The sequence below is a fragment of the Sus scrofa genome, chromosome 3 (assembly GCF_054392235.1).
Source record: "Sus scrofa isolate SSC_HxYL_T2T_F1_AM1 chromosome 3, Sscrofa_HxYL_maternal_Yorkshire_Landrace_v2.0, whole genome shotgun sequence".
Lineage (NCBI taxonomy): Eukaryota > Metazoa > Chordata > Mammalia > Artiodactyla > Suidae > Sus > Sus scrofa.
Window position 1 is genome coordinate 38,502,898 of NC_139385.1, and position 26,167 is coordinate 38,529,064.

The window sequence follows — 26,167 nt, forward strand, 5'->3', positions numbered from 1 at the left end:
ATCGCCTGGAAACGGAAGAGGAAGCTGCACATTTTCCAGATTCTGACAGTCACTGGGGTCCTTTACGCATCTCATGAAATTCCCGCTAAGTGTTTAGAAGTCTGAGGAGTTCTCAGCCTACAAGCGTATCTCATTTTATGCTGCTCTGCTTTACTGTGCTTCATAGATATTGCATTTTCTTTTTTTTAACGAAGTGAAGGTTTAGGGCAACCTTGTGTTGTCAGGTGATGGTTAGCATATTTTAGCAATAACGTACCTTTAGTTAAGGTAAGTACCTTTTTTTTTTTAGACACATCGCTCTCACATTCAACAGACTGCAGTGCCATGTACATACAACTTAGATAGGCACTGGGCAACCACAACATTTATGGGGCTCCCTTTATGGTGAGATTTGCTTTATTGCAGTAGTTTGGAGCCAAACCTGCAACATCCCTGAGGTCTGCCTGTACATGGATATAAATAATACACATGCATAGTCCATAAATTCACCTCATTCAGTCTTTTTTTTTTTTTTTTTTTTTTTTGTCTTTTGTCCTTTTTAGGGCTGCACCTGTGGCATATGGAGGTCCCCAGGCTAGGGGTCGAATAGGAGCCACAGCAACGAGGGATCCAAGCCACGTCTGCAACCTACACCACAGCTCACGGCAACGCCGGATCCCTAACCCGCTGAATGAGGCCAGGGTTCGAACCCACAACCTCATGGTTGGATTTATTTCCACTGCGCCACGACGGGAACTCCTCGGTCATTTTTTGATGTGTAAGTATATACCATTCGAGAACACATAAGTTCATGTGTATATATCTGAATATAATTCATAATTTACATGTAAATCCATCATCGAGTTCCTCTATAGTTGATAAATACACCGTCACCGACGAGGGGTGCGTGGTCACAGCTGTACCGCTAAGAGAACACGGGGGGGCAATGTGCAGAGCCCACCGCTCAGAGGGGATGAGACCGAACATTTCGGTTCAGGAGCCACAAGTGGAGAGACAGCGGCAGACACGACAGTCCTGTTTCTACGACGCACGACGCGCCCTGGGCTCGGGCAATTTACCTTATAAAAGTGCCGCACCAGGTGAACACTTTCTTCTCTGGCGCCCTGGTGAGAGAGAGGGAAGGCGTGAGGGAGGCGGGTTCCCCAGAGGAAAGTCAGTTCCCAAGTCTGAGTCTATAGGACGGGCGCCGGGCTCACATCCTCACACTCTAAAGCAGTTCTTCAAAAAAAAGGAGCGCGGGGTGGGGGGAACGAGCTCAAAATAAAAACAGCAACGGACAGACGAGTCAATGTGAGGACACGGAGCGTTGCTAATGTACAGTTACGTGTGGGAAGCAGCTTCTAAAATACGGCTAAGGTGCCTCTGCTTCTATAAAACGAACAATCCATTTATAAATGCATGTGGTGTTCATTGCAGCACTATTCACAATAGCCAGGACATGGAAACAACCTAAATGTCCATCGACAGATGACTGGATTAGGAAGATGTGGTATATATACACAATGGGAATACTACTCAGCCATAAACAAGAACAAAATAAAGCCATCTGCAGCAACATGGATGGAACTAGAGACTCTCGTACTGAGTGAAATGAGTCAGAAAGACAAAGACAAATACCATATGATATCACTTTTAACTGGAATCTAATATCCAGCACAAATGAACATCTCCTCAGAAAAGAAAATCATGGACTTGGAGAAAAGACTTGTGGCTGCCTGATGGGAGGGGGAGGGAATGGGAGGGATCAGGAGCTTGGGCTTATCAGACACAACTGAGAATAGATTTACAAGGAGATCCTGCTGAGTAGCATTGAGAACTTTGTCTAGGTACTCATGTTGCAACAGAACAAAGGGTGGGGGAAAATGTATACATGTAAGAATAACTTGATCCCCATGCTGTACAGTGGGAAAAAATTTTTAAAATTAAATAAAAAAATATAAATGCATGTGGGAGCAGATGTATGTATCTGGAAAGACACACACCAAAGCGTCGGCTGTCGTTACTTTTTACCTCTCTGCACGTTCTAACTTTTCTAAAACACAGAAAACAGGAGTTCCCATTGTGGTTCAGTGGGTTAAGAACCCGACATAGTGTCTGTGAGGGTGTGGGTTCAATCCCTGACCTCACTCAGTGAGCTAAGGATCTCATACTGCAGTGCTGCGTGTGGGTCACAGACGTGGCTCAGATCCCAAATTGCTGCGGCTGCTGTGTAGGCTGGCAGCTGCAGCTCCAATTTGACCCTTAGCCTGGGAACTTCCATATGCTGCAGGTGTGGCCTGAAAAAGAAAAACACAAAACAAAACAACATGGAAAATAAGAGGGAAAACAAAAGCTATTTAAAACAACGAATGCACATGGTAGCATGCTAAACCATAAATAAATAAATGTATGTTTGTGCATGTATAAAACTTTTGTAATACAAAAAGAAAGTTTCCTAATGGCCTAGCAGGTTAAGGATCCAGCATTGTACTGCTGTGGCTTGGGTCACTGCTGTGGCTCAGGTTTCATCCCTGGCCCAAGAACTACTTCTGCATGCCATGGGCATGGCCAAAAAAAAAAAAAAAAAAAAAAAAAAAGAAAGAAAAGAAAAATAATCCTGGAGTCAAATAATTATAAGAGAAACTGGTAAAATTCACTAACTGGGAGGGCTCCTCAGGCTCATCAAAGCAGAAGGCAGTTCTGTGGACCTCGTGGGGAGGCGGTGGCAGGGGCGAGGGGCCCAGCTCCAGGGGCCAGGCCGCAATCTGGATCCATCCTCTCCGACCTCCTCCCTCTCTCCCGGGGGCCCGGGCACGGGACGAAGGCGGGCCCTCACCTCCAAGCAGGCCAGGTGCACGTCCTTGATGATGCAGCCCGTGCTGGTGACGACTTGCTGCTTCAGCAGCAGGCAGCTCAGCTCCAGCGTGGCCAGCCGGATCTTCCCATCTGCAGAGCACACAGCATCAGCCTGGGTACGCCTTACCTACAGTCTCCTGTCCTCCCCCGCCGCCGAAGGTCACCGGGTCAGCTGACAGCCCCCCACCTCCCGGCACCCAGTGAGGACACGAATGACACCCTCACATGCCAACCTCTTTCCCAATCAATTATAATTGAATGGTCCCATCAAAACGGCCTGTACCAAATCCTTCCCCCAATCCCTTTATTGGTGGCGGTGCAAGAGAAAGGGGACACTATTTATTACTGAGGCCTCAAAAGGGGCAATGGTGGTTGCTTTGCCTGTCCAGCATCCCTTCGCTCCCCGCCTTCCTTCAAAAAACCACCAGCCCTGCTGCCAGACATGTGATTTGGATGGGGCTGGTCCTGCTTCCCCTGGCCCAGGGTGGGGGCACACCCCTCAGGCTGGTCAGGGTGATCCAGTCCCCTGGTCACAATGATGGGGCAGGAGACCCACAAGGATGCCAGTCACAGCCACTAAGGCTCATTCCACAGCCTGCTGGAGCCACTGGACAGGAGCCTGCCTCCGTGCGCTGGGCTGCAGAGAGCACAGGGATGGCAGTGGGGCCCTGACGGTGTGAGCACTGTGACCCACAGTGGCTGCCTCACCGGCATTCTCACTCTTGTGTCCCCCCCCGCCGCCCCCCCCCAAGTCCTCCCTCGCCACCGGGCTGCCCAGCGTCTCTCCCTTGGCAAGTCTAGGGCCCCGACAGAGCAGAGGGCGGCCAGAGCTGCAGGCAAAAGGCCAAGGAGCCCAGAGACAGGCTGGAAAACAGTGAGCCCAGGATCCAGCTGTGCCTCAGGCCAGGGCCCAACAGACTCCAAGTTTCAGAAGCCAAGGGTCTTGTTTATTTCCGTTTGTATTGTTTGAGTGAGTCCAAGCTGGGCTTCTGCCACGTGCAGCCAAGTTCTGACTAACGCGGCCCACTGCTCCACTGTGAGCCAGGCCAGTCTGGGTGCCCCCTAGACCTCCCTCAAGGGGTCGCTCTAAACCCCACTGCAGTGGGTGCTCTAAAGCCAGAGGTTTAAACAGTGAAGTGATTCGTCCCAAGTCTCACTCTGGGCCGTGGGGGACTCCAGGTGCCCTGAAGGCCAAAACCCACACCTGGCATCGTCCCCAGAGGCACCTGCGTCTGCCTGACTGAAGGGCATCCTGCTCTGAGCATACTCTCCCCGGGGTCTCCGAGCTCATTTCTGGAGTGAAGCTTCCACATGGAAGGAGGGGTCAGGAGAGTGGGAAGCCTCCAGGCCACACCTCTGAGGCCTTGGAAAACACCAGGGACCAGGATGGGCCATTGGGGGACAAATCGAGGCAGACACACCGTGGCACACACCTGTCTGGCCTTTAATGCCTTGTGCGTTGGGGAGGAACGGGTGAGAAGAGGGAATCCCTCTGCCCACAAATGAGCAGGTTACATACAAGCAAAATCAGGCCTTCCTGAGCCCGACCTGGCCCAGGGCTGCCAAGCAGAGCTGATGAGTGTTGGCGCGGCCATTCTCCCAGCCCCAGCACTGCTTCCGCACCTGCTGCCTACCCTCGCCTCGTTCAGGGCTCCTCCATCCCGCCTGCCCCGCCCCGAGCCCGACTGTGGGCCAAACACCCCTTCTGCTGCCTCCAGGGCAGGGGACTGACTTCCACCGAGGCCCTTCTACAGGCTCCAGCCACGCTGCTGACGCTCCTCCCACTGGCCTGTCTCTCATCGAAGCTTCCCGACTTCTTCGAGCTGCCCCAGCCTCTGCTCTTCAGAAGTCCGGGCTGCTCTATACCCCACCCTCCGAGGGCCTGCTGATCTTCCGCACCCTGAGCTTCCTCCCCCAGGGCCCAGGCCACCCTCCTCCACCTTCCCATGGCTGAGCCACGCAGGCCCACGCAGCTCCCACTCCCCCCGGACCGGACCTCCGGCAGGAACTGGGCCCGCTGAGCCACCCACTCTTTCGAGACACCTCCCTCCGGCCTTCTGCCCACGAGGGCCTGGCCCAGGCTCCACACGGCCTTCGGAGACCAGCAGCGGCCCAGGCCTCCATCCTAGATACCCCCTCTTCTCTCTTCTTCCCTCTTCTCTCCTGTGTGTCAGCTGGGCCCTGGCCCCGCTCTGACGTCTAGATTCCATCTCCTCATGGAGTCCCAGACTGCTGGGACTTCCGAGACCTCCATCCAGGGCCCCTGGAGGACAGGATCCATGTCTGTCACTCGCATACAGCGGCCGGCATGCAGGAGGCGCTCAGTAAACCTTTGTTGAGTTTACTGATACCCTGGTGACACCCTGTGGCCACGAACCAGTTCTTGAAGCCCCTGGGCTCACTTTCCGCAGTCACCCTGTGGGTTCGGTCCCCGCTCCCCTTGACTCCCGAGGTCCTTCCCGGCCAGCCCAAGCCCCCATGGCTGCCCCTTTCCTGAGCCTGTCTGGGGCCCGCCCCCGGACTGCTGGCGGCAGCTCAGCTCTGCAGCTCTCTCCCCACCGGGCCACGGCTCATGGAGCCCCGTCCTGTGCACTCACGCACGCCTGATGGCCTCCTCTCTGCCTTGCAGTCAGGGTTTCTAGCCTCGGCGCTGCTGACACTTGGGGCCCCCAAATCCTCTGCGTGGGGCATCCTGTGCACCACAGGACGTCTGGCAGCATCTGGCCTTCTCCTCACAGCTGCAGGAGCACCCCCCTCAAAGGTGTCACAGCCAAAAATGTCTCTGGACATCACCAGATGCCCTCAGCTGAGAACCACCGTGCAGGGTCATCGTCCCTGCTGCTACGAGCCCTTGCTGTGGCTGCAGGTCCGTGCTGGCCAAAATCTCAGAACTAGGCTGACAAGAGCCAGAAGCCAAGCACGTCTCGTGTTATAAGAGCGCTCAACACAAACCTTCCAACCTTGCCCTCGCTCACACCCTCAGCCTAGTTCATGCTCGAATGTGGCCGTGGGCCACCCAGGAGGAGAGCTACAGCCACTGGCCAAACCGAAGAAAGGGCCAAGAAGGAAGAGGGGGTCTGACACAAACACTACGGGGGCGGGGGGGGGGGGACCCAGAGATGAAGCCACAGCTGGGCAGGAGGCTGTGGTGGCCCAGGACTCCAGAGTGTGGCAAGGCAGGTGGCTGAGATCTGCCTGGACTCCCAGAAGGGCCAGGTCTAGAAGCCCCACCCTGGTGCCTGGTGTGGGGCCGGGTCCCTGGGACTCCACCGCCCCCAAGCGCAGCCAGCAAGGATCCTGGGCACCTGGCTGCGCGGCGCTGTTCATGATCCTGATAAGCCTCTCGGCCAGAAGGTGGTTGTAGGCGGTCTTCTCGGCTGCGCTGGGCACTGGGAGCTGGATCCGCTCCAGCTTCTCAGGATCCATGCCTGGAATGGAGAGAAGGGCTGAGCTGTGAGCAGAGCCACCTGGCGGGGAGCCCCCGCATCCTGAAAGGGCCCTTCGCGAGGGGCTTCCTCAACCTCGGCCGTCCACGCCCCATCTCCGCACTCCGCAGCTGGGTGCGACCTGTACTGTAACGCACCGCAGAAGGTTCTGTCAACGGAACTTCAGTAAATACATTAAAACATACACTTTCTATCAAGACTTGTAAACCGGAAACCTGAATTGCTGCAATATTGAGAGCAACAATGTTTTTACATTTTAGCTGTTGATTGGCTACTTTCTGTGGCCAAAGGCCTGCTCTGTGTCAGGGGTTCAGGGGAGTTCCCTGGTGGCCTAGCGGTTAAGGATTTGGCATTGTCATTGCTATAGCTCAGGTTGGATCCCTGGCCCAGAAACTTCTGCATGCTGCTGGTGAGGCCAGAAGAAAAAAAAAAAAAAGAGCAACTGGCAGGTGTATGTATGTGAGAGGTGTCGAGGTCACACCAGCCTGAATGGTGAGGTGACACATCAGAGGGAGTGGGAAGGGGACGGAAGAGTGGTAACTTCTCTACCACCTCTGGCCAGGTCTGTGCGCCCCAAGGCCACCCTGTGTGAGACACCCCACACCGAGGAAAACACCAGACAGAGAGGAAACTACGGTCATGCCCACGATGCCCTCCAGCTCCTACCACCCACCTGGGAGAGCCGGGTCCCCCGCAGAAGCACATGGGCGGCAGCCCAGCACTGGACCCATAAAGCTGCAGGTTCAGCAAAACCAACAGAGCACTCTATCTTTAGGAGGCAGAAGCATCGTTCTTCCTCCAGTGAAATCTGATAGCGTTTAAAAGACAAAGACAGGCAGCTCTCTTCTTGGCTCAGCGGTAATAAACCCGACTAATACCCATGAGGACATGGGTTCAATCCCTGGCCTCCATGAGTGGGATAAGGATCTGGCATTGCCGTGAGCTGTGGTGTAGGCCGTAGATGGAGCTCGGATCCCGCATTGCCGTGGCTGTGGCTGTGGCACAGGCCAACAGCTACAGCTCCGATTCAACCCCTAGCCTGGGAACTTCCATGTGTTGCGGGTTCGGCCCTAAACAAGCAAAAAATAAAAGACGAAAGGCAGGACAGGAGAGGTGGGCAGAAAAGGAGAGAGGGAGCATCCAGGGTAACCGAACCAAGCATCCCTTTCCCTGAGCAGAGCCTGGATGACCTGCTGGGGCCACTTTGCTGGGCTGGTGTGGGATGAGAATGTTCCAAAGCCTTCTCCTCCCATTGAGCACAGCTAGCAGAGACAAACATTTTGCTCGCTCCAAGCCTGAAGAGCTGGAAGGATTGTTTGTGCCTGAAGCACGTCTTTTCCTGTTATTCCACCAAAGGGGGGAAGGTGGCACTTCTGGGAACTCTTGAAATACGGCCCCTTGAGGACTCGAGGACGCTTCATTTAGAACCTTGACAAAATAGTGGAAGATAGCAGTGAAGAGCTGATTGTCTGGATTCTAAGTAACTCCCAAGCTCACACGTTGACGTAATAAACCATAACAATATATCTTGCTTTATTGAATTCCTTCCAGCTCCGAACCGGAGGCTCAGTCATGCCAAGGAGATGACAGGGGTGAGGGCGAGGGGCTGAGGGCTGGAATGGGCTAGGTCCCCCCTCACGCCTCAGCGACATGGCTTCGTCAAAAAATCTGATTGCGATGAACATTTAATTTGTGGACTCGGTATCCCATTTTGGTACTAAAGGCCTAACTCTAAAGCATTCTGGTTTATTACATGGTAAGAAGAATGTCTACTGAATCTTTCCGGCGTTTGTTTTTTTCCCAGGGAAACTGTCGCTCGGTGGCTCTGGGGAGAAAAATGGCTCCTGGACCTGCCCGGCGCATGACCCAACTTGCTGACCCACCAGCCGGCATCCTGCTTCCAAGCAGGTGGCAGAAGGAGCCCAGACGCGGAGGAGGACCAGGGAGACACAGGCTCCGATCAGCTCCTGAATGTCTGTGGCGAGTTCTCTCTTTGTCTCTTTCCTGTTTTTGCCCTGACTCGCTTAGAATTTGTCAGAAACGAGGAAATCTGTGGCAAAATCATCTCTCGGGAGGATGAAAACCTGCCAAGGTTACCCTGCCCTTCCTCGGCCAGCAGCTGCACTCTCTGTGAAGCGGGGAGACCCCGGGCATGGCGACACTTCGAGAACGTCCCAGGACCAGATGCCAATGCAACCTCTTCCTTAGGGAGGAAATTACGGCCCAGAGACGTCAAGCCACAACCCCAAGGTCACAGAGCAAGGAAGAAGCATAGTTAGAAATGGCGGTTCCAAAGGTGGACAGGGTCCGGGTGGGGAGAGTGCGCCCGCACCGCGGGGAGCCCAAGGCAGCAGGGGAGGGGCCCGCGGCGGTGGGGGGGGCTGTCGGCGGCCGCCCCTCCCTGCGGGGCCTCCTCCTGCCTTGGGCTCCCGCTCTCCGGGGTTCCTTTCCCACTGCAGCGACGGCGATGGAGGCATTCCGTTTTGACACCTGACCTCTCTGACCCTCAGTCTCCTTACAAGTGCAATGGGAATAAGGACAGGAACGGCTGTCAGGCCACAGTGACGACGCCTGCGCTCACGTTCAACAGCCGTCACCTGTCACTACCTCGCGCTGATGGGGATTTTTACTGTGAACACGGCTTGATGTGTTTCCACCTCGGCTGTGCTACACAAGGAGCAAAAGAGGAACAAAACAACAGATGCGAGAACAACCGACCCAGAGCTCACGTTGAGCTACGCTGGAAGGCCCAGAGAAGCCAGGCTGAGCTGTCTGAGGACAGCTCAGGGATGAGCAGCTTGGTGACGAGCAGCTTGGCTTGGATTCTGGGACCAGCAGGACCTGGCAGGCCAAGGGCAGGGCAGGGAGTGTGGAGGAGCCTGCAGAGGGCAGGTGGGGGCCCGAGGGAGGAAGTGATGAGGCAGATGTGGGGGGAGGGCCAGGCCGGGCCTGGATGCCAGGACCCCTGGAGGGACATGATCTGGTTGTGTTCTGGCCAACTCTAGGGTGGTATCCAGCCCACTGGCCACCCAAGGTGACCTCCGCACTTCCAGCACCTCCTGCCAAACAGACTCCATAGTGCCACCCATTCTGTGTGAAGGAGACCTGCCCACAGCCAGGGAGGGGGCAGAACGGGGCCCAGTCCACACAACACACGGCAAAACTTTGCGGAAAACTTCCCCAGACATCTCTGTTCTTTCCCCAAAGTTCCTGCAGGGCCTCATTTCCTCCCCGTCTCTCTTCTGCCAAGACATTCTTCCCAGTCCAAACAGAACGCTGGCCAGCAGCTGTGAATGTACAAGGTCAATGTGACAACATGACAAGGACATGTGAGTGAAAGGGACATGGCACACGTGCAGGTGGACGGATGGACAGGCAGGCAGAGAGACAGACAGGCGCAGGTTTCCAGTCACTGAGAGGCGGGTTTTGCTACAAACCTGTCGAGTGCCTGCACTCGCCGTTCCCCTCGGACTGAAATAAACACTGTAGATAATATACGGTCCTATTTGCTTCAAGCCTTAAGTGCCGAGTGACAGACAAATTCCAGAGAAACCCAGACACCCTTCACATGGCCTGGGAAGCTGTGCTGGGGCGTCTGCACTCCAGCAGCCCACGTGCTTCCTGGAGGGGTCAGATCCTGCGCCGCCCCCGTGAGTCAGAGCCAGAGCGGGGCTCCCCTGCCATGGCTCCCACCCAATAAACTCAGGAGGGCCCGCTGACCAACTGAGAGAATCCCACAGAGAAGAGAAGGGTGTGGCTTGGCGATGTCAGGGACCAGCTCCTAAGCTTCCTTCCCCTCCAAGTTCTGGTGTCTGGATCCTTCCTCCTTAGCGGTGGCCCCCAGTTGGGACAGGCATGGAAAAGACAAGACCTCGACCAGGGCAGCGTGGAAAGAAGCAGGCATACAAACCTGCAACAAAGAGACCACAACACTGCCGGGTAAATAATGGTCAAAAGATGTTTTTCTTTTGGGCTCCTTGGCTGGAGTTGTGCAAGCATCGCCAGCTTTGGAAAACTAGAGACCAACTATTTCGAAAGCTGACCAGATGTTGGGCCAATTTCCAGTGTACTTCCAGTTCTGATTATGTGTCAGTCAAGACCCAAAGTGCTATTTTTGCCAGTCTCTGCATGGAGAAAGCCCCCCTTTTCCTCATTACCTTTTGGCCTTTCCCATACCTCTCATCCATGTTCCAGTAACTTCTCAGCAAAACAAAAAACGCAAAAAGCCCAAGATTCCTGTTGCGTAAGCAATGATAAGTGAAAGGGGCAGGTGAGTGGGCGGGAACCCTTAAGAAGACAAAGTGGCAAAACTCACCCCCCTGCCCCGGGCCGGGGCCCGCAGACCTGACAAAGGCGAGGAGGCTGCGTATGCGCCTACAGACATGAACCAGGCTTCATGACGGGGCCCAAGTGAATCACAACGAGCGCCTTCCTCCCACCGGTCAACCCTTTCCACTGTGGAATGTTCATTTCGGTGCAGCATCTAATCCAATATGATTTACTGGAAGGCCTGAACTGACGTTTGGTTTTTATTAACATTGCTTTTATGTTAAAATTGTCTTATGATGAAAAAATATCGGAAAGAGACCATTTCATGAGGAGCCCTGCTTGGAGGGCACGTATCTGGAAACGAGGGGCTGCAGGTTAAGTGCAGCAAACTGACTGCTGCCAAACCAGAACACCAACCAGCTGCTCCCCCCACCCCCCGCTGCCCCCTCACCAAAGGCAGACCTGTACCCGCAGGCTATAAACCCAGCAGCATCGCCCCCACAAGGCAGTTTCCCCGGGGGTCCCGCAGGCACCTGGGCCTCGGGTGCTGAACTTGAGCTCCGCGGCCTGCTCCCCAAGTGTACTCCATAGCCCACATTCACTGGTTCTGGAAATGGGCCACCAGCCGCACCTGGGCAGGAGCAGTGCCCTGGCATCGTTCCTCCCCTGGGGCCCCTCCCACCCAATCAGGCCACGTCCCCCACTCCCAGCCCCAGTCCTCCCCTGGTCTCATCTTAATCAATGGCCACACACAGCTGCCCAGGCGTCCCTTTCACTCAAGCCCCACATCCAGTCCGACAGCTCATCCTGGCTCTGTCTCCAAAATACATCGTAAAACCTTCCAATTTTCTCCATCCCCACGGCCAACATGTCATAATTCGACCCACATTATCCTTGCTGGGGCTACTGCAATAGCTTCCTAACAAGCATCCCAGCTTTCCCCCTTGCAACTCACTCCCTCAGTGGCCAGAGCAATCTTCCAAGAACTTCCATCTGATCGTGTCAATCTCCCACTTAAAAATCCTTTCGGTGTTCCCCGCTGCACTTGGGATAAAATCTAAATTCCTTTCTGCGGCCTTCAAGGCCCCTTACGATCTGGTCCCTGCCCACCTGGTCCACCTTACCTTGATCTGCTTTCTGCTCCTCAAACCTGTAAGCTTTTTCCTACCTCAGAGCCTTTGCATATGCTGTTCCTTTTACCTGGAGCACTCCTGCCCCAGACCTTTGCAGAGCTGACTCCTTCTCGCTCTTCAGGCCTCAGTTCTGATGTTCATTCCTCAGAGAAGCTTTCCCGGATCATGTTAGCTGGTGACCCCTGTACCACCACCCCTGGTTCACTCCACAATCACAAATCATACACACACACACACACACACACACACACACACGAAAAGTCTTTCTTTCAAGTTGTTCCCGTCATGGCACAGAGGAAATGAATCCGACTAGGAATCATGAGGTTTCGGGTTCGATCCCTGGCCTTGCTCAGTGGGTTAAGGATCCGGCATTGCTGTGAGCTGTGGTGTAGGTCACAGGTGTGGCTCAGATCTGGTGTTGCTGTGGCTGTGGTGTAGGCCGTGCGGCTGAAGCTTCGATTCCATCCCTAGACTGGGAACATCCATTCGGCCCTAAAAAGAAAAACAACAACAACAACGAAAAAACGCCCGTCACGCTGCCTTCACCTCCCTCCACAGCAGCCACACTCGCTGGTTCACCACTGTGTTCTCCATAAGAACCACAGGGCCTGGTGTCTAAGAAGGGCTTCAGAAGTATTCGTCAGAAGGGACAGTGAATAAGTAAATAAAAGCATTTGCAAGCAACAGAAGAAGGAATTAAATTCCTCTGAATCCAGAGTCCCACTCTTTTAGGAAGACAGAGACGGAGGCCCCCAGCAGGGCTCAGTGGGGTGGTCTCCCCAGCCACCACACGGACCAAGGAGTGAAGGAGCGTGGGGTGCGAGCCACCACTTCTCTGCTCCCCAACACATGGAGGGGCTCCCAGAAGGAAGCCCGTCAGGGAAGCCAGCAACCTGTAAGGCAAAGAGCTCGCCCACGAGCCCCCAGCCTTCGGGAGCCCGGCACCTCCGCCCACGGCGATAGCACCTTCCCTGCGGAGCCCCTGTGAAGGGAAGGACGGGCAGCGCGGGCGCGGGGTGGGGGATGGGCTGCCACACAGCTGAGAGGCACTCAGCCAGCAAACTTCCGCCGAGTGCTGACCGGCTGCCAGACGCTGAGCCCAGCTCTGCAGGAGGCTGTCGGCAGAGATACGGAGACCCAGCTGCCCAGCATGGGAGGGAAACCATGCAGAGCAAGAGCAGTATAAAAAAGTGTCATGGGAACTTCATGGAAATTAAAAGCATCTGCTCTCCCAAGAGCAGTGGCAAGAAAAAGGAAAGACCAGCCACAGCCTGGGAGGAAATCTTTGCAAAACACATCTGATAAAGGACTTGTGTCCGGAATATAAAGAACTCCTGAAACGCAACAATAAGAAATGGACAATCTATTAAAAAATGGGCACAGGATATGAAAAGACACTTCACCAAAGAAGACATGCAGGTGGCAGAGTAAGCACTAGAAAAGCTGCCAAACACCATTAGATACTAGGGAAATGCAAATTAAAATCACAAAAAGAGAGGAGTTCCCACTGTGGCGCAATGCACTGGCTGTGTCTCTGCAGCGCCAGGACTCAGGATCAAATCCCAGGCCTGGCACAGTGGGTTAAAGGAGCCGGCGTTGCCGCAGCTATAGCGTAAGTCACAACTGTGGCATGGATTCGTTCCCTGGCCCGGGAACTCCCTATGCTACGGAGCGGCCAAAAAAGAAAAAAAAAAAAAAAATCACAAAAAGACACCACCCTATCTATACCTGTTAAAATGAGTAAACTACAAAAAGTGGCCATGCCCACTACTGGTGAGGGTGTGAAGACGCTGCAACTACACGGGTGGTGGGATGTGAGGTTATACAGCCGCTGTGGAAGCCAGTTTGGCAGGTGCCGAAGAACAAATATACACCTAACATAGATTCAGTTACTCTACTCCTCAGTATTTAGCCATGAAAATGGAAACACATGTCCATACAAAGACTTACACACAAATGTTCATGGCAGCTTTGTTTACGATGGTCACAAATTGGAAACAACCCAAATGTCCACTAACAGATGAATGGGGAGCAGGGAGAGTTCCCTGGTGGTCTCGTGGTTAGGATTCGGTGCTTTCACCACTGAGGCCTGAGGTCGATCCCTGGGCTGGGAACTGAGATCCCACAGGAAGCTGCTGCTTGCCATGGCCAAACAGCAAAACAGAGGAGTGGGTAAGCAAATTGTGGTACATTCATATTCCTACAGAGGAAAACTACTCAACAGTAAGAGGAAAGGAACCACAGATGGTTACGACACAGAAGAATCGCAAAACAATTATGCAGACGGAAAGAAGTCATACAAAAAGAGAGTATAGATTTTGCAATTCTATTTACATAAAATTCTAGCAAGTGCAAACTAATCTACAGAGACAGGGAGCAGTTCAGTGCTGCCCAGGGAGAAGGGTGGGAGAAGAGAGGGACAGGAGGGTGACAAAGGGGCAGGAGAAAACATTTGGGGTGAAGGACGTGAACGCTGTCTCGACTGTGGTGATGGTTCCATGGTGTGTTTGTGCCTCAAAACTTATCAAACTGTATACTTTACGTACGTGCAGTTCACTGCTTATCAATTACACCTCAATACAACTTCTTTTTTAGGTGGTATAGCTTCCAGGAGTTCCCTTCACGGCTCAGTGGTTAACGAACCCAACTAGGAACCATGAGGTTGTAGGTTTGATCCCTGGCCTCGCTCAGTGGGATAAGGATCCGGTGTTGCCGTGAGCTGTGGTGTAGGTCGCAGATGCGGCTCGGATCCCGAGTTGCTGTGGCTCTGGTGTAGGCCAGCAGCTGCAGCTCCGATTCAACCCCTAGCCTGGGAACCTCCATATGCCACAAGTACAGCCCTAAAGAGCAAAAAAAAAAAAAAAAAAGTATAACACCTTCCAGCCAGGAGGGATTGGATCTACCCTCCTGATTCAAGCAACTAGAAAAGTAGGCAAACCATATAAAACAATGGTTATGAGGCACTGGACCAGACAACAGGCAACACGGGAGAGTGACCCTGAGAGAGGGCAAACAAAAGCAGGGGCCCAGGGATTGCCCCAGGTCACAGTCACGAAGCCCAGTTTCTCTGAGATGAAGGCAGAGGCTTCAGTTCAGAAAGGCCAAATGGCCAGAATCCATAGGTGTGAGGACCGGGGAGGAGGGAGCTGCCCAGATCTGCAGCGAGTTCCTTCTTAGGCTTCGGCTAAGTTCTGCGCTGTGGGGAAAGCAAAAGGCCTGCTGGAAGGAGGCAGGTAGAACAATCCCAGAGCTCACATGGGGCTGAGAAGAGCTCGTGTTCCCACCCTCCAGCATGGAAGGACCACCCCGTCGTGGCTCATCAAGTAGCATCCCAGGAAGGGGACGGCCTCGGTACTGGAGTCAAGTGAGCCTGAGACTAAAGGCTGCTCTGGACCAGCACCATCAAAGCTTAAAGCAAGTCTCTAAAAGGAACAAACCAGGAGTTCCTGTCATGGCGCAGCAGAAATGCATCCAACTAGTATCCATGAGGATGCAGGTTGGATCCCTGGCCTTGCTCAGTGGGTCAGGGAATCCAGCGTTGCTGTGAGCTGTCACAGACGAGGCTCGGACCCTGTGCTGCTGTGGCTGTGGTGCAGGCCAGCAGCTGTAGCTCTGATTCAACCCCTAGCCTAGAAACGTCCATATGCCATGGGTGTGACCCTAAAAAGAAAAAAAAAAAAAAAAAAAAAAAAAAGGACCAAAGCAATGCCAAGTAACTCCACCATGTCCCAGGACAAAACCTAAAAATACTGTAAAGAAGAAAGAATTCAGCATCTAGAAATGTAGGCTTCACAGTAACTGTCAACCAATCAAAATACCAGGCACGCAAAGAAAGAGAAGAAAAAGATGATCCAGAGCAACCAGGAGAAAAATCACTAATAGAAATATAGCTAGAAATCACAAAGATGATAGAACAAAAAGAAATCGGAAGGGAAATTATAAGGTATTTTAAACTGAATAAAAATTAAACCACATAGAACAAAATTGATTGCATGCAGCTAAAACTACAGCATTAAATTCTTACTTTAAAAAACAAGAAAAGTTTAAACATCAATGACTGGTACGGATAGGGTATGACTGAAAAGGAATAGAAAAAGGGAATTTTTTGGTTGATATAACTATACTGTATCCGGATTACGGAGGTGTTCACACAGATCCATAAATATGCTAAAATTAACAGAACTACACACAAGACTTAATTATGGTGTTAATTTTAAAAGTAAAATAAAAGAAATTGAGTCGCTTAAAAAAAATCAATGATCTAAAGCTTCCTTCCATCTTAAGAAACTACAAAAAGAAAAGTGAATTAAATCTGAGGTAAGTAGCTGAAGATAAGAAATAAAGGACAGAGGAGTTTCCACTGTACTTCAGTGTGTTAAGAACCCAATACAGTGTCTGTGAGGATGCAGGTTCGATTCCTGGCCTCACTTAGTGGGTTAAGGATCTGGCGTTGCTCTGGCTGTGGCACAGGTCAGCAGCTGCAGCTCCAATTTGACCCATTGACTGGGAATTTCCACAGGTGCGGCTGTAAAAAGAATGGAGACAGAAAGGAAGGAAGGGAGAAAGAAAGAAAAATAATTAATCAAACCAAAAAACAATAGAGAAAAGTCAGTGAAACAAAAAGAAAGTTCTTTGAGAGTACCAATAGAACATAAAATTGATAACTCTCTAGCCAAACTGATCAGGAAAAAAAAAAAAAAAAGAATAAGACCTAAACTATCAATATACCATGAGTCAGGAAGTGGACATCAACATAGATCCTACAGACATTAATACGGTAATGAAAAAATTAATAAACAAGTTTATGCCAATAAATTCAACAGTTTTAGATGAAATGGCAAATTCCTTAAAAGACATGAGCTACCAAAGCTTGAGCAGAAGAAACAGATAAGCTTTAATAGCTGTATCTACAAAAGAAATTGAATAGTTTAAAAGCTTCTTTCAAAGAAAACTCCAGGCCCAGATGGCTTCACTGGTGAATTCTACCAAACAGTAAAGGAAGAAATAATACCAGTTCTACAAAAACTCATCCAGGAAATTCAGGAGGAGGGACTATTTCCCAATTCATTCCATTAAAATGAGCATAACCTGACAGCAAACAAAACAAGAGAATTACAGGATGATCACAGACTGATATCACTCAGGAACACAGATCCAAACATCCTTAACAAAGTTTTAGCCAATCAAATTCAGCGACGTGTACAATGTACGTGCCACACGAGGTGGTTCTAACCCAGAGTATCACCTGAAGGCATCAGAGAAAACTTCCTGAAGAAGGTGACTTGTGAGCAGACCCTTGACAGGCAAGCAGCATTTCAATAGGTGGTGAGGAGAGGGCAGAGGAAATGCAGCTAAAAGCACAGATGGATACAAGAAGGTGGCAGACCAGCCAGGAACGAGTAGGTACTGACTGGGGTGCCTGCCGGGCTTCCAAAGAAACAAGCTCCCGTCTCTGGGCACGGTCCCAGATACAGAGCTGGACTCTGTGGAGGCGACTCTGTGCTGTGGGACCCTGACCACCACCACCGGCGCCCCTGAGGATATCACTACAACCCCAGAGCTGGACACACCACCAACCAGGAACAATCAGACTCTTGCCCAAGGATGTGACATCTGGAGGGTTTAGACTCCTAGCCTAGGACCTGATGGGCCCAAATCACGATCCACCTTAAGGCAGATTCTCAGAGCTGGTTAGTTCCTGCCCTTCTCTCCACTTTTCAGCAAGGTCTTGGGTCGCGTGAGCTGCCCCAGGGGCCTTCCTCTAAGACACTTCTGGTTAAGTTACTGGGAGGGAGTCTTTTCCGCTTGCAACCCAAAGAATATTGTACCAGGACAGCCGCTCCAGGTTTCTGTGAATGAGTTCAGTCACCACGGAACAATCTTCACAGAGCCAAGGGTCTGTGGAGGGAAGCCGGCGGCATCAGATCAGGTTGGGCGTAATCCAGATATTCAAATGACAGGTACAAGGGGTGGAGTTTAAGGGAAAGAAGAAGGGACCAGAGGTTTCTGAACAGGGGAAGGACATGGTCAACACAGTCTGAGAGAGCAGCACCTGGCAGTGCTACGGGGATTATAAAACGGACTACATTCAACATCCTGTGATAAACTATAACAGAAAAGCATCTGAAAAAGAATACACACACACACACACACACGAACATGTGTAAACTGAATCGCTTTGCTGTACAGCAGAAATTAACACAACACTATAAATCAACTACACTTCAACACGATTTTTTAAAAACCCTACAAAAATAAAATAGCCAAGTGTTTGACCCCTCGGGGCGTCTGTGATAGAGGCCTTTGCAGTGATGTGCTCAGATCTCTCCTTCTCTCACGGCTTTGGGTCTCACCTCCAGCACCTAGCTTGGAGTCAGGCACTGAGTTAAATTCTGCTGACCAGATAGACAGGCTGAACAGAGAGAAATGACAACCCTTGATGACTAAATGCTGGGATCAAAGGAGGGAGAGAGCTAAAGGTCATGGCAGTTTCAACCTTGGTTGGCAATTTCAGCTGAACCAGAAGTGGCAGGAAGTGCGATGAGGTCAGGGTATATTTATGGGGGATGAGGGTGGTGTAGACAGACCGTTTCAAGGCATTGCCCAAACACCTGCAGGGGTCCGCAGCATGCAAAGGGGGAAGGAGTTCAGATCGCAGAGCTGGAATGAGGCATGCACACACAGGGAGGTTGGAGGGATGGCAGGCGATCCAAGGCTGGGACCAATTCTATCAGTCAGGCCAGTCCGGATCATGGAATTCCTTTTACCATTTTTTTTTTCTTTTTTTTTTTAGTGCCACACCCACAGCATATGGAGGTTCCTAGGCTAGGGGTCTAATCAGAGCTACAGCTACCGGCCTACACCACTGCCACAGCAATGAAGGATCCAAGCCACGTATGCCAACTACACCACAGCTCACGGTAAGGCCAGATCCTTAACCCCCTGAGCAAGGCCAGGGATTGAACCCACGTCCTCATGTATACTAGTTGGGTTGGTAACCTGCTGAGCCACGACGGGAAGTCCATGGCTCATGGAATTCTGTTTATTCCCAGTAACTGAGGGGCCCTGGGCGCCAGGCCCAGGGCCAGCAGCTGGAGGGGCTCACAGAGGCTGTGGGAGTGAACAAGGCTATGGAGGGAAACACCAGCAGGATTCGAAGCCAGTTATGCTGCTTTTAGAAGAGTCTTGGGCTGGATCTACACAGGTGCATGTGAGCATAAAGACTCACACAGGAGAAGACCTATCGTGACTGCTCCTGTCTCGAGTAGGCCAAGTCTGGAAATAATAGTCTCAGTGTCCTTCACGAAGGGGATGGCAGAGGTGAGGACTAGCAAGAACAGAGCGATTCTGGGGGGATGGGAAGCGAGGTGCTGAGATACGGGGAAATGAGCAAAACCAGGTACACAACAGACAGTAAGGCATGAACCTCCGTTTACGCTGGGGGACGGCTGTAGACACAAAATCACATATACTCGTACTTGGGTCTGTAGAGATACCTTTAAAAAGCCACACCAGAAACCATTCACCCGAACCGCCTTTGAAGAAGAGAGCTGGAGGACAAATGGGGCGTGGAGGGTGGGAGGCTTTTTTCACTCTGTTTTCTCCTGCCAGTAATCGACTTATTTATCATGATCAATGATTTAAGAATAAACACACACTTGGTTATGTGGAGTACTTTCTAAATGACTCCAGCCATGGGCTCTCTTATTAAAACCCACCTCCAACTACCACCCCGTAAGCTTATGAAAAAACTTCTGAAACACCACCGGATGCAGAGTCTCATCTACGCCGAGCCAGCGCTTGGCAGGGGCCCGGAGGAATACTCTTGATTTCTTCTTCAAAGAGATTCTGATGTGGCCGTTTCAGAACTTGCCGTGTCAAGCCAGGTGGAACACACACCAGCGGCTGTTCTCAGAGAGGAAGTGAGTGAACGCATCCTAACCAAACCTGTCAGCTCCGAGGGAGTCGGATCCTGACCGCCCGGCCTCAACAGGGGAAGCCAGAGGACCACACCTTTCTTTAGAAAGGAAGTCTAGGCTGCCACGCCGTCCAGCCAGAGTCTATTTTAGCTCTGAAGCCAGAGCGGCACACCAACTATCATAAAGAGCAAAACCGAGACTACGATTTGACTGATTTCAGTTCTGATGTTAGGAAAGAGGTCGCGAGCCTAAGTCAGCGGTGAACCGAGGGGTCGAAAGCCAACCGCAGCGCGAACAGTCACGCTGGGCCGGCCGGTCAGCACTCGCCCCCCCCCCCCCCCCCCCCCGGTCACCTGAGCAACCAGTTCCCCGGGCTTTAGCCCAGAGCAAAGCACCCAAGTCCGACGGGGCCAGAGGGCGGCGCTGTGGGATCCGCCCCCACCAGAAAGGGGTCTTCCCAGAGAGCGGCTTTCCTCTTCCCCAAGGCCAGCCAGCCAGGCGCTTACCTTTGTTGTGAGACATGGCGTACAGCAGGCAGAGCACAAACAGCGCGTGGTAGTCGTCGTCCGGACTGTCCAGGGCATGGTACACCATATCCAGGAAGGGTCTGGAAGAGGGGGGGGGCACGCATGAGCCGCCTGGCGCCCACAGGGGTCGCCTCTCCTCTCACCTGCACCAGGGATGCCACCTGCCCTGGCCTCCTCCGGCTCCACCACCAGCACGGAGGGTCCGCCACGGGGGCGTCCAGTCCAACCCCAGGCGCTGGGGACACAGACCGTGGAAGTTGTGGTCTCCAGGGGAAAGTGACGAGGGAATGGACCGCTTAGTGGCTCAGCAATCGTTCACCCGCTGTCCCAGACACTGGGGCGAAAGGGCACGGCGTTCCTGCTTCCGAGGCACTCCCAGGCCTGCGGGCACGGCCGGAAGATGGACGCACGGTGCCATCACTTCCAAGTGACAGGAGATGGAAGGAAACAGGGCAACGTGATAGACCAACAGCAGCCCCCAAACAGGTCTGAACGATTTTAGAACGTGGGCGCTGGGGCCAGACCACCTGGGTTCAGATTCTCCTTGGCTGCAAACCCTTGGGTGCGTTACCTAAAGTTTTCCCCGTCTGTAAGAGAGGTTTAAACCGTCCAGGGTTACTGTGAGGACTCAGGGGAAACGACCCCTGAAAGGCACTTCACACGGGCCCAGGCGCACGGTGCAAAGTGCTGACCCAGGTGTGGCTCTCTGACTTCTGAGGATGCTGGGCGCTCGCCGTGGTCTCTCTGGCAGGTCCTGCCAGGCCATTTCTTGGACCGACTTTCCCAGACTGGAAGGAATCGATATGAAGTCTCTCGCCTCTGCTGCTCTGTGGGTGACATCCACAGAGCGACGGCAAACATCACAAACCGCACTGCCTGAACACTGCCCTTCCAGGTGAGGGGCCTGGCCCGGACCGACCTTTCCACATGAGGATAAGAGAATGTGCACAGATCTGGCCTGCAGGCAGGAGGCTCTGAGCCTGAGACAGCACGCGGCTGGCCCTGGAGAGCAGGATGCCTCAGCGAGCGACCCAGGGTACACGTTCCCCCTGGAAGGACCCAAGTTACTGTCAGCACCACTGACTGGGGTAGCGAGACCACGTGGCAGAGAAACAGGGAGACTAGTCACTGCATAACCTTTGGCACGTGTTTGAATTTTAACTCCACAAGCGTATTACTGATTCAAAATAGTAAATTGAAAAATGCAAAGAAAAAAAGCAGTGAAATGCACTTGTCACGACATTTCAAATAACCACGTGATACACAGAAATTAAAGGAAGAACTCAAAAGGGAACATTTGTGCTCAGGCTGTTTCTCTGAGGTGCCAGCTCCGCCCCTCCAGATCAGGCATCACCACGCAGATGTGTGAATTGTTTTGGCCATGTGCAAATCTGGGTTTTTCTAAGCTCCCAGCAATAACACTTCCAAACATAAGAGCAGGATAAAGCAAAAAGCCGGCTGCTTGCAATTGGAACTGTATTTTCATTTGGAAATAATACAAATAACCAAACGCCCAGTAGCAGACGGAAGGCTGAGTGGAGGTTTTGTGAGGTGAAGTACTATGAAGATGTTAGCATTTTGTTTACTACGAATACAATGAAATGAAAAAGATACTTGGCGTTGATATTAGAGAAAAAAACAAGAATAAAAAAAAACGATAGACCTGGTATGGTATAAGCCATTGAGGGGGAGGCGAGCAAAATTCTCACTCTATTGGCACTGAAAACCGATTGGCAGGAAATGACCAAAATTTTGCTAACAGCTGTCTTTGACTCAGGGAGACCTTTTTCTTCCTTCTTTATGCTTTTTAAGGTTTTTTAATATTTTCTGAATATGTATTGCTTTTTAAATTTTTAAAGCTTTTTTTTTTTTTTTTAAAGAAAAGAAAGAATGTCTTGAATGGTTTTTGGTTTCTTAGGCCTATATTTAACCATGGAGGCAGATATAGCCCATAACATACAGGGAATCCAGGGACAGTTCCACTTTGCGCCATGCTTTCTTAGAACGAGAGGACCAATGTCAAGATCCAAATCACATCGAGGACAAACTGCCCCTCCCTCGCCCTCAGCGCCTGGGAGTGGGGGGACAGAAATCCGAGGTGGGGTCTCTGACCACCAACAATACCTTTGCAAAGGAGAAGGCAACCCCCGACTGGCGCCAGCCTCTCCCTGGCGCGTGGGCTCAGAGCAGAGCGCAGCTCTTGCCCAAAGGTTCCTGCGGCCCCAAGTCTGCATGTGGCCTAGCTCAAGGCACAGGATCCGCTTACATTATACACCATGTGGTGGAAGATGCCAAAGTCACCGAAAGTTAAGAAACAATCTCAGTCAGCTCTAAGGAAACCCCTTGCTTCACTAAAACTCAGGAAAAAAAAAAGAAGTCTCAACCCCAGCGTTCAAACATAACATTTTGGTCTGTGGACTTTTTGTTTTTGACAATACATGGGTATTTTCTTCCTTTAGGAGGGCTCAGTATCACCACACTATTCAAAACACGTGCCGTTCCCGTTTACCAGATCCTAGGATGGGGAGCACATGATGATGGGTTCACCTAAAGGCCACCCTAACACCTACCCAGCAGATGCGCTGACGTCAGCCTAAGCACCCCCGCGACAAGTCATTTTTGGTTTTTCAATTATTCCTATTTTAATTAAAGCACCTAAAGGCTGCTTCCCCCTCCCTTTCCGTGTGTTTTCAGGGCTTCAAGTTCATTTTCAGCGCTTCAAGTGTTTCATTTTTTGGCCATCAAACAAAATCAAAGAGGTCCTGGTCAGTAGAACTGACAGTCCACACTGCGCTGCAATGCTTTTTATTCAGCCAAAACTAAAAACGGTTCCCCGTTCATCTGATAAAAATGAATCCTCTTGTTAGTTAACTGAAACATTTGCCACGCAGATAAACAAGGCTTGGAGGAAAAAATCAGTGTGCTTCAACTCTTCGCTTTAAGCAGGATTAATAGCAGGACGGGGCCTCACCGTGGGCGCTCAGGAAAGGAATGGCTTGCAGGCGGACAGGGGCACGTGCTCACACCAACCCGCGGTCGGGAGGTCACTGCAGGCGTCTGTGCAGTAAGGCCTCCTGACGAGGACGTACCTCGGAGACGAGGAAGCCCTCCACACAGTCTGCGGCAACTATGGGAGCAGCCCTCCACCCAGTCCCATCCTGGAACGGGCGGTGCAACCGCAAGGCTGCAGGAAGTGTGGCACCTCCAAGACTTCCGAGGCTGTACTGGGCAGCCGTCGCTGACATGACCTATGAGGGAAGCAGTCCAAGGCAGATGGCAGCATTAAACCCAGCATGGACCGCGCTGGCTGAGTCATGAGGGCAGGCCCTGTGGACGGCGGTGTGCATGGCAGGGAATGAACGAGTGAGATCCAAACGCCCCCAAGGGTCCCTTCCTGAGGGTAGCAGAGCATGGGGGGGGAGCGTCAGGACACAGCCCGGCCCGGGAATGCTTAGGGTGGTGGTGCCACGCCTGGGTCCTTCTCCTTCCAAGGGGTGAGCACCGCAGCATGGAGGGCCAGCGCTATCCCCGAGGTCTCTCGAGAGGAGCCGGGCCTCTGGTGGCCCAGGGGCTGGAGCAGCCGGATGGCTGCGCTGGGTGGCGGGAAGAGGCCCTGGGTGATCCTCAGTGGGTGCCCAGCCAAGGCACCTCCTCCTCCACCCCAGGCCTGAGAGCAAGCAGCAGCCCCCGCCCCCCGATGGCTGCCCCACAGCTACCTGCTCCACTGGGCACTCTCCAGGCCGGTGGCGGCGCTCTTCTCCTCGTCCGTGGTGTTCTGCTCCTGCACCGAGGTGCCAGCCGCCAGCTCTGGGAGCTTGCTGCGCTCCATGATCACCATCTCTATCTCTGGAACAAACACAGACACGGCGATGAGCCTGCACGGCCCCCGCCCGAGAGGTACAGGCACGCTCGAGCTCGAGCACATCCAGCGACGGGGCTTGAAGGCGGGGACGGGCTCCCCCACAGCCCGCACACTGAGGAGGAGGAAGACAGGGTCAGCCCTCTCTTTCCCTTCGTCTTGGCAACGCCAAGAAATGGGGCCCTGACTCTGACAAGAAAGCAGAGACTGCAATGACGTATCTCAAGATGTTTAAAAAGCGGTTATTGACACCACACCGCCATCCCCGGGGAGCTGAGGAGTGTGGGAGAAAGCGCATGCGGTTAACAGAACCCCCCAATTCCCTGGCAATGTTCTGAAACTGCTGAGATGTCGTTCTCCCATCCCCCTCGCAGCCGGCAGCGGGCAGAGGGGGCGACCCGTAGCCCCCGACTGCAGCACGGTGCACATTTGCATTTTCAGAAAAAGCTCTGAACCAACCAAGGAAACCGTCCTGCATTGGGGGGAGGCTGCTGGGCTGCGAGGTGTCCCCGTTGCGGGGCTCCCCGACCGCGGGTGTGGATCTTCAAAAGGCTCTGGGAACTAAGGATCCTCTTGGCATGACAGTTTCTCAGACTTTCCGTGTGTGTGTGTGTGTGTGTGTGTGTGTGTGTGTGTGTGTGTGTGTGTGTGTGTGTGTGTGTGTATCTGTCTTTCTAGGGCTGCACCTGAGGCCCATAGAAGTTCCCAGGCCAGGGTCGAATCAGAGCTGCAGCTGCCAGCCCTCACCACAGTCACAGCAACTCGGGATCTGAGCCGCATCTGTGATCCCCACACAGCTCACGGCAACGCTGGATTCCCCAGCCCACTGAGCAAGACCAGGGATCGAACCCTCGTCCTCATGGATACTGGTCCGGTTCGTCGCTGCTGTGCCACGTGGCGAACTCCAGACTTTCCTTGCCCTTGACGACCCTACGGTCTGCGGAGAGTGGCCTGGCGTCTTGCAGAGCGCCCCTCAATCCCGGTTGGAATGACATTTTTCTGATCATAAGACTGGGGTTCAAGGTTTCTGGGAGGAAGACCACAGAGGGGAAGTGACCTTCTCATCACATCCGATCGGGGAACGGGCCCTGGACATGACCTCAGGCTGCAGGAGTTAATGGGCATCATTGTGACAAGTGCTGGTCAGGCTCCTCCACTGGCAAGTGACCCCTGTACCCGCCTCACCCACACTGTTCAGAAGCACATCCTCGAGTGCAGCCCGCGTGTAAGGAGTGGGGAGCGTCCCAGCGTCCTGAAGGAGGAACAGCTACATAGATTATTCGGAATTCTTTGGAATAGATTTGTCCCCTCCCCCCTTACATTGATTGTAACTTTATAGTATTTATAACTACAGGCATGCCGGCTTTTCAAGAGTTCACTTTAGCTTACTTTGTTTTTACAAAAGACCTGCATTAGTACCTGCTTTTGCTAACTGAAAGAAATCTGAAAAGGATTTTCCCTTTTACAAAAACAGGTGAAAAGCAGAAATAGTATTTGGTGTTGCAGCTGTCACAGAGGCAGGGCACCCGCAGTGGGCACGGCCCCGCCAGGCTCCTTCCCGGGAACCACACTCCGAATCTCGGCATCCAGTCCCGTGGCTTTGAACTGTGTGAGCAGCGGTGCTTTATCTCCCTTGATTCTGTGCATCTGCCGATCTGGCGGCTTCGCCTCAGGCCATCCCGGCTTAGAGAAGATTTCCCGGGAAGGCTGCACTCTCAGATCTCGGGGGAACCTGCATCTGGATGTTTCATCTTCCCTTTACTGGTCTGCCTGTTTCCCGCCTGCCTTCCCTGACTGGGATGTGGGCTTCCTGAGTCACCACCTTATCTGTCTTACTCTCCACTGGAACTCTGTGCCTAGCACAGGGCCTGGCACCAGGCAAGTGCCCGTTACACACCTCCAGAGTGGACGAATGGATGACGGACTTTGGTGGCAGGCAGGGCTGGCAGTGATTCACGGTGGCTATACTGTGTGGAGCCCCACCCGGTGTTCAATCAGCGTGTGCACGGTGTCCTCACACAGAGGCGTTGTGTTCCCGCTGCCTTTCTGGGACTCTGTGAGGCACGACCTGCTTGGAGCTGTCCTCTGGTCTGCAGGACTGCATCCCCCACACATCCACATGGGTCCGGACCTGGCAGAGGGGGCTCGCTCTCGCCACCTCTCCCCTCCCCATGTGGTC

At 52.7% G+C, this 26,167-nt stretch overlaps 1 protein-coding gene across 50 annotated transcripts in view; it reads right to left on the minus strand.

Moving 5' to 3' along the window:
* The window catches only part of CLEC16A (C-type lectin domain containing 16A), a 220,317-nt gene that overhangs the window by 123,409 nt on the left and 70,741 nt on the right, over nt 1-26,167 (minus strand). For all 50 annotated transcript variants that reach the window (XR_014840762.1, XR_014840764.1, XR_014840759.1 and 47 more), the window contains exons 11-15: nt 23,846-23,975; nt 20,109-20,209; nt 6,141-6,263; nt 2,816-2,925; nt 1,059-1,103 (exon numbers count right to left, since the gene is read on the minus strand). Coding sequence is in view for 35 of the 50 variants with exons in the window: in XM_021086621.2 (XP_020942280.2) it covers nt 1,059-1,103; nt 2,816-2,925; nt 6,141-6,263; nt 20,109-20,209; nt 23,846-23,975 (509 nt within the window). In the remaining 15 variants the exon portion in view is untranslated. The remainder of the gene's footprint in view (nt 1-1,058; nt 1,104-2,815; nt 2,926-6,140; nt 6,264-20,108; nt 20,210-23,845; nt 23,976-26,167) is intronic.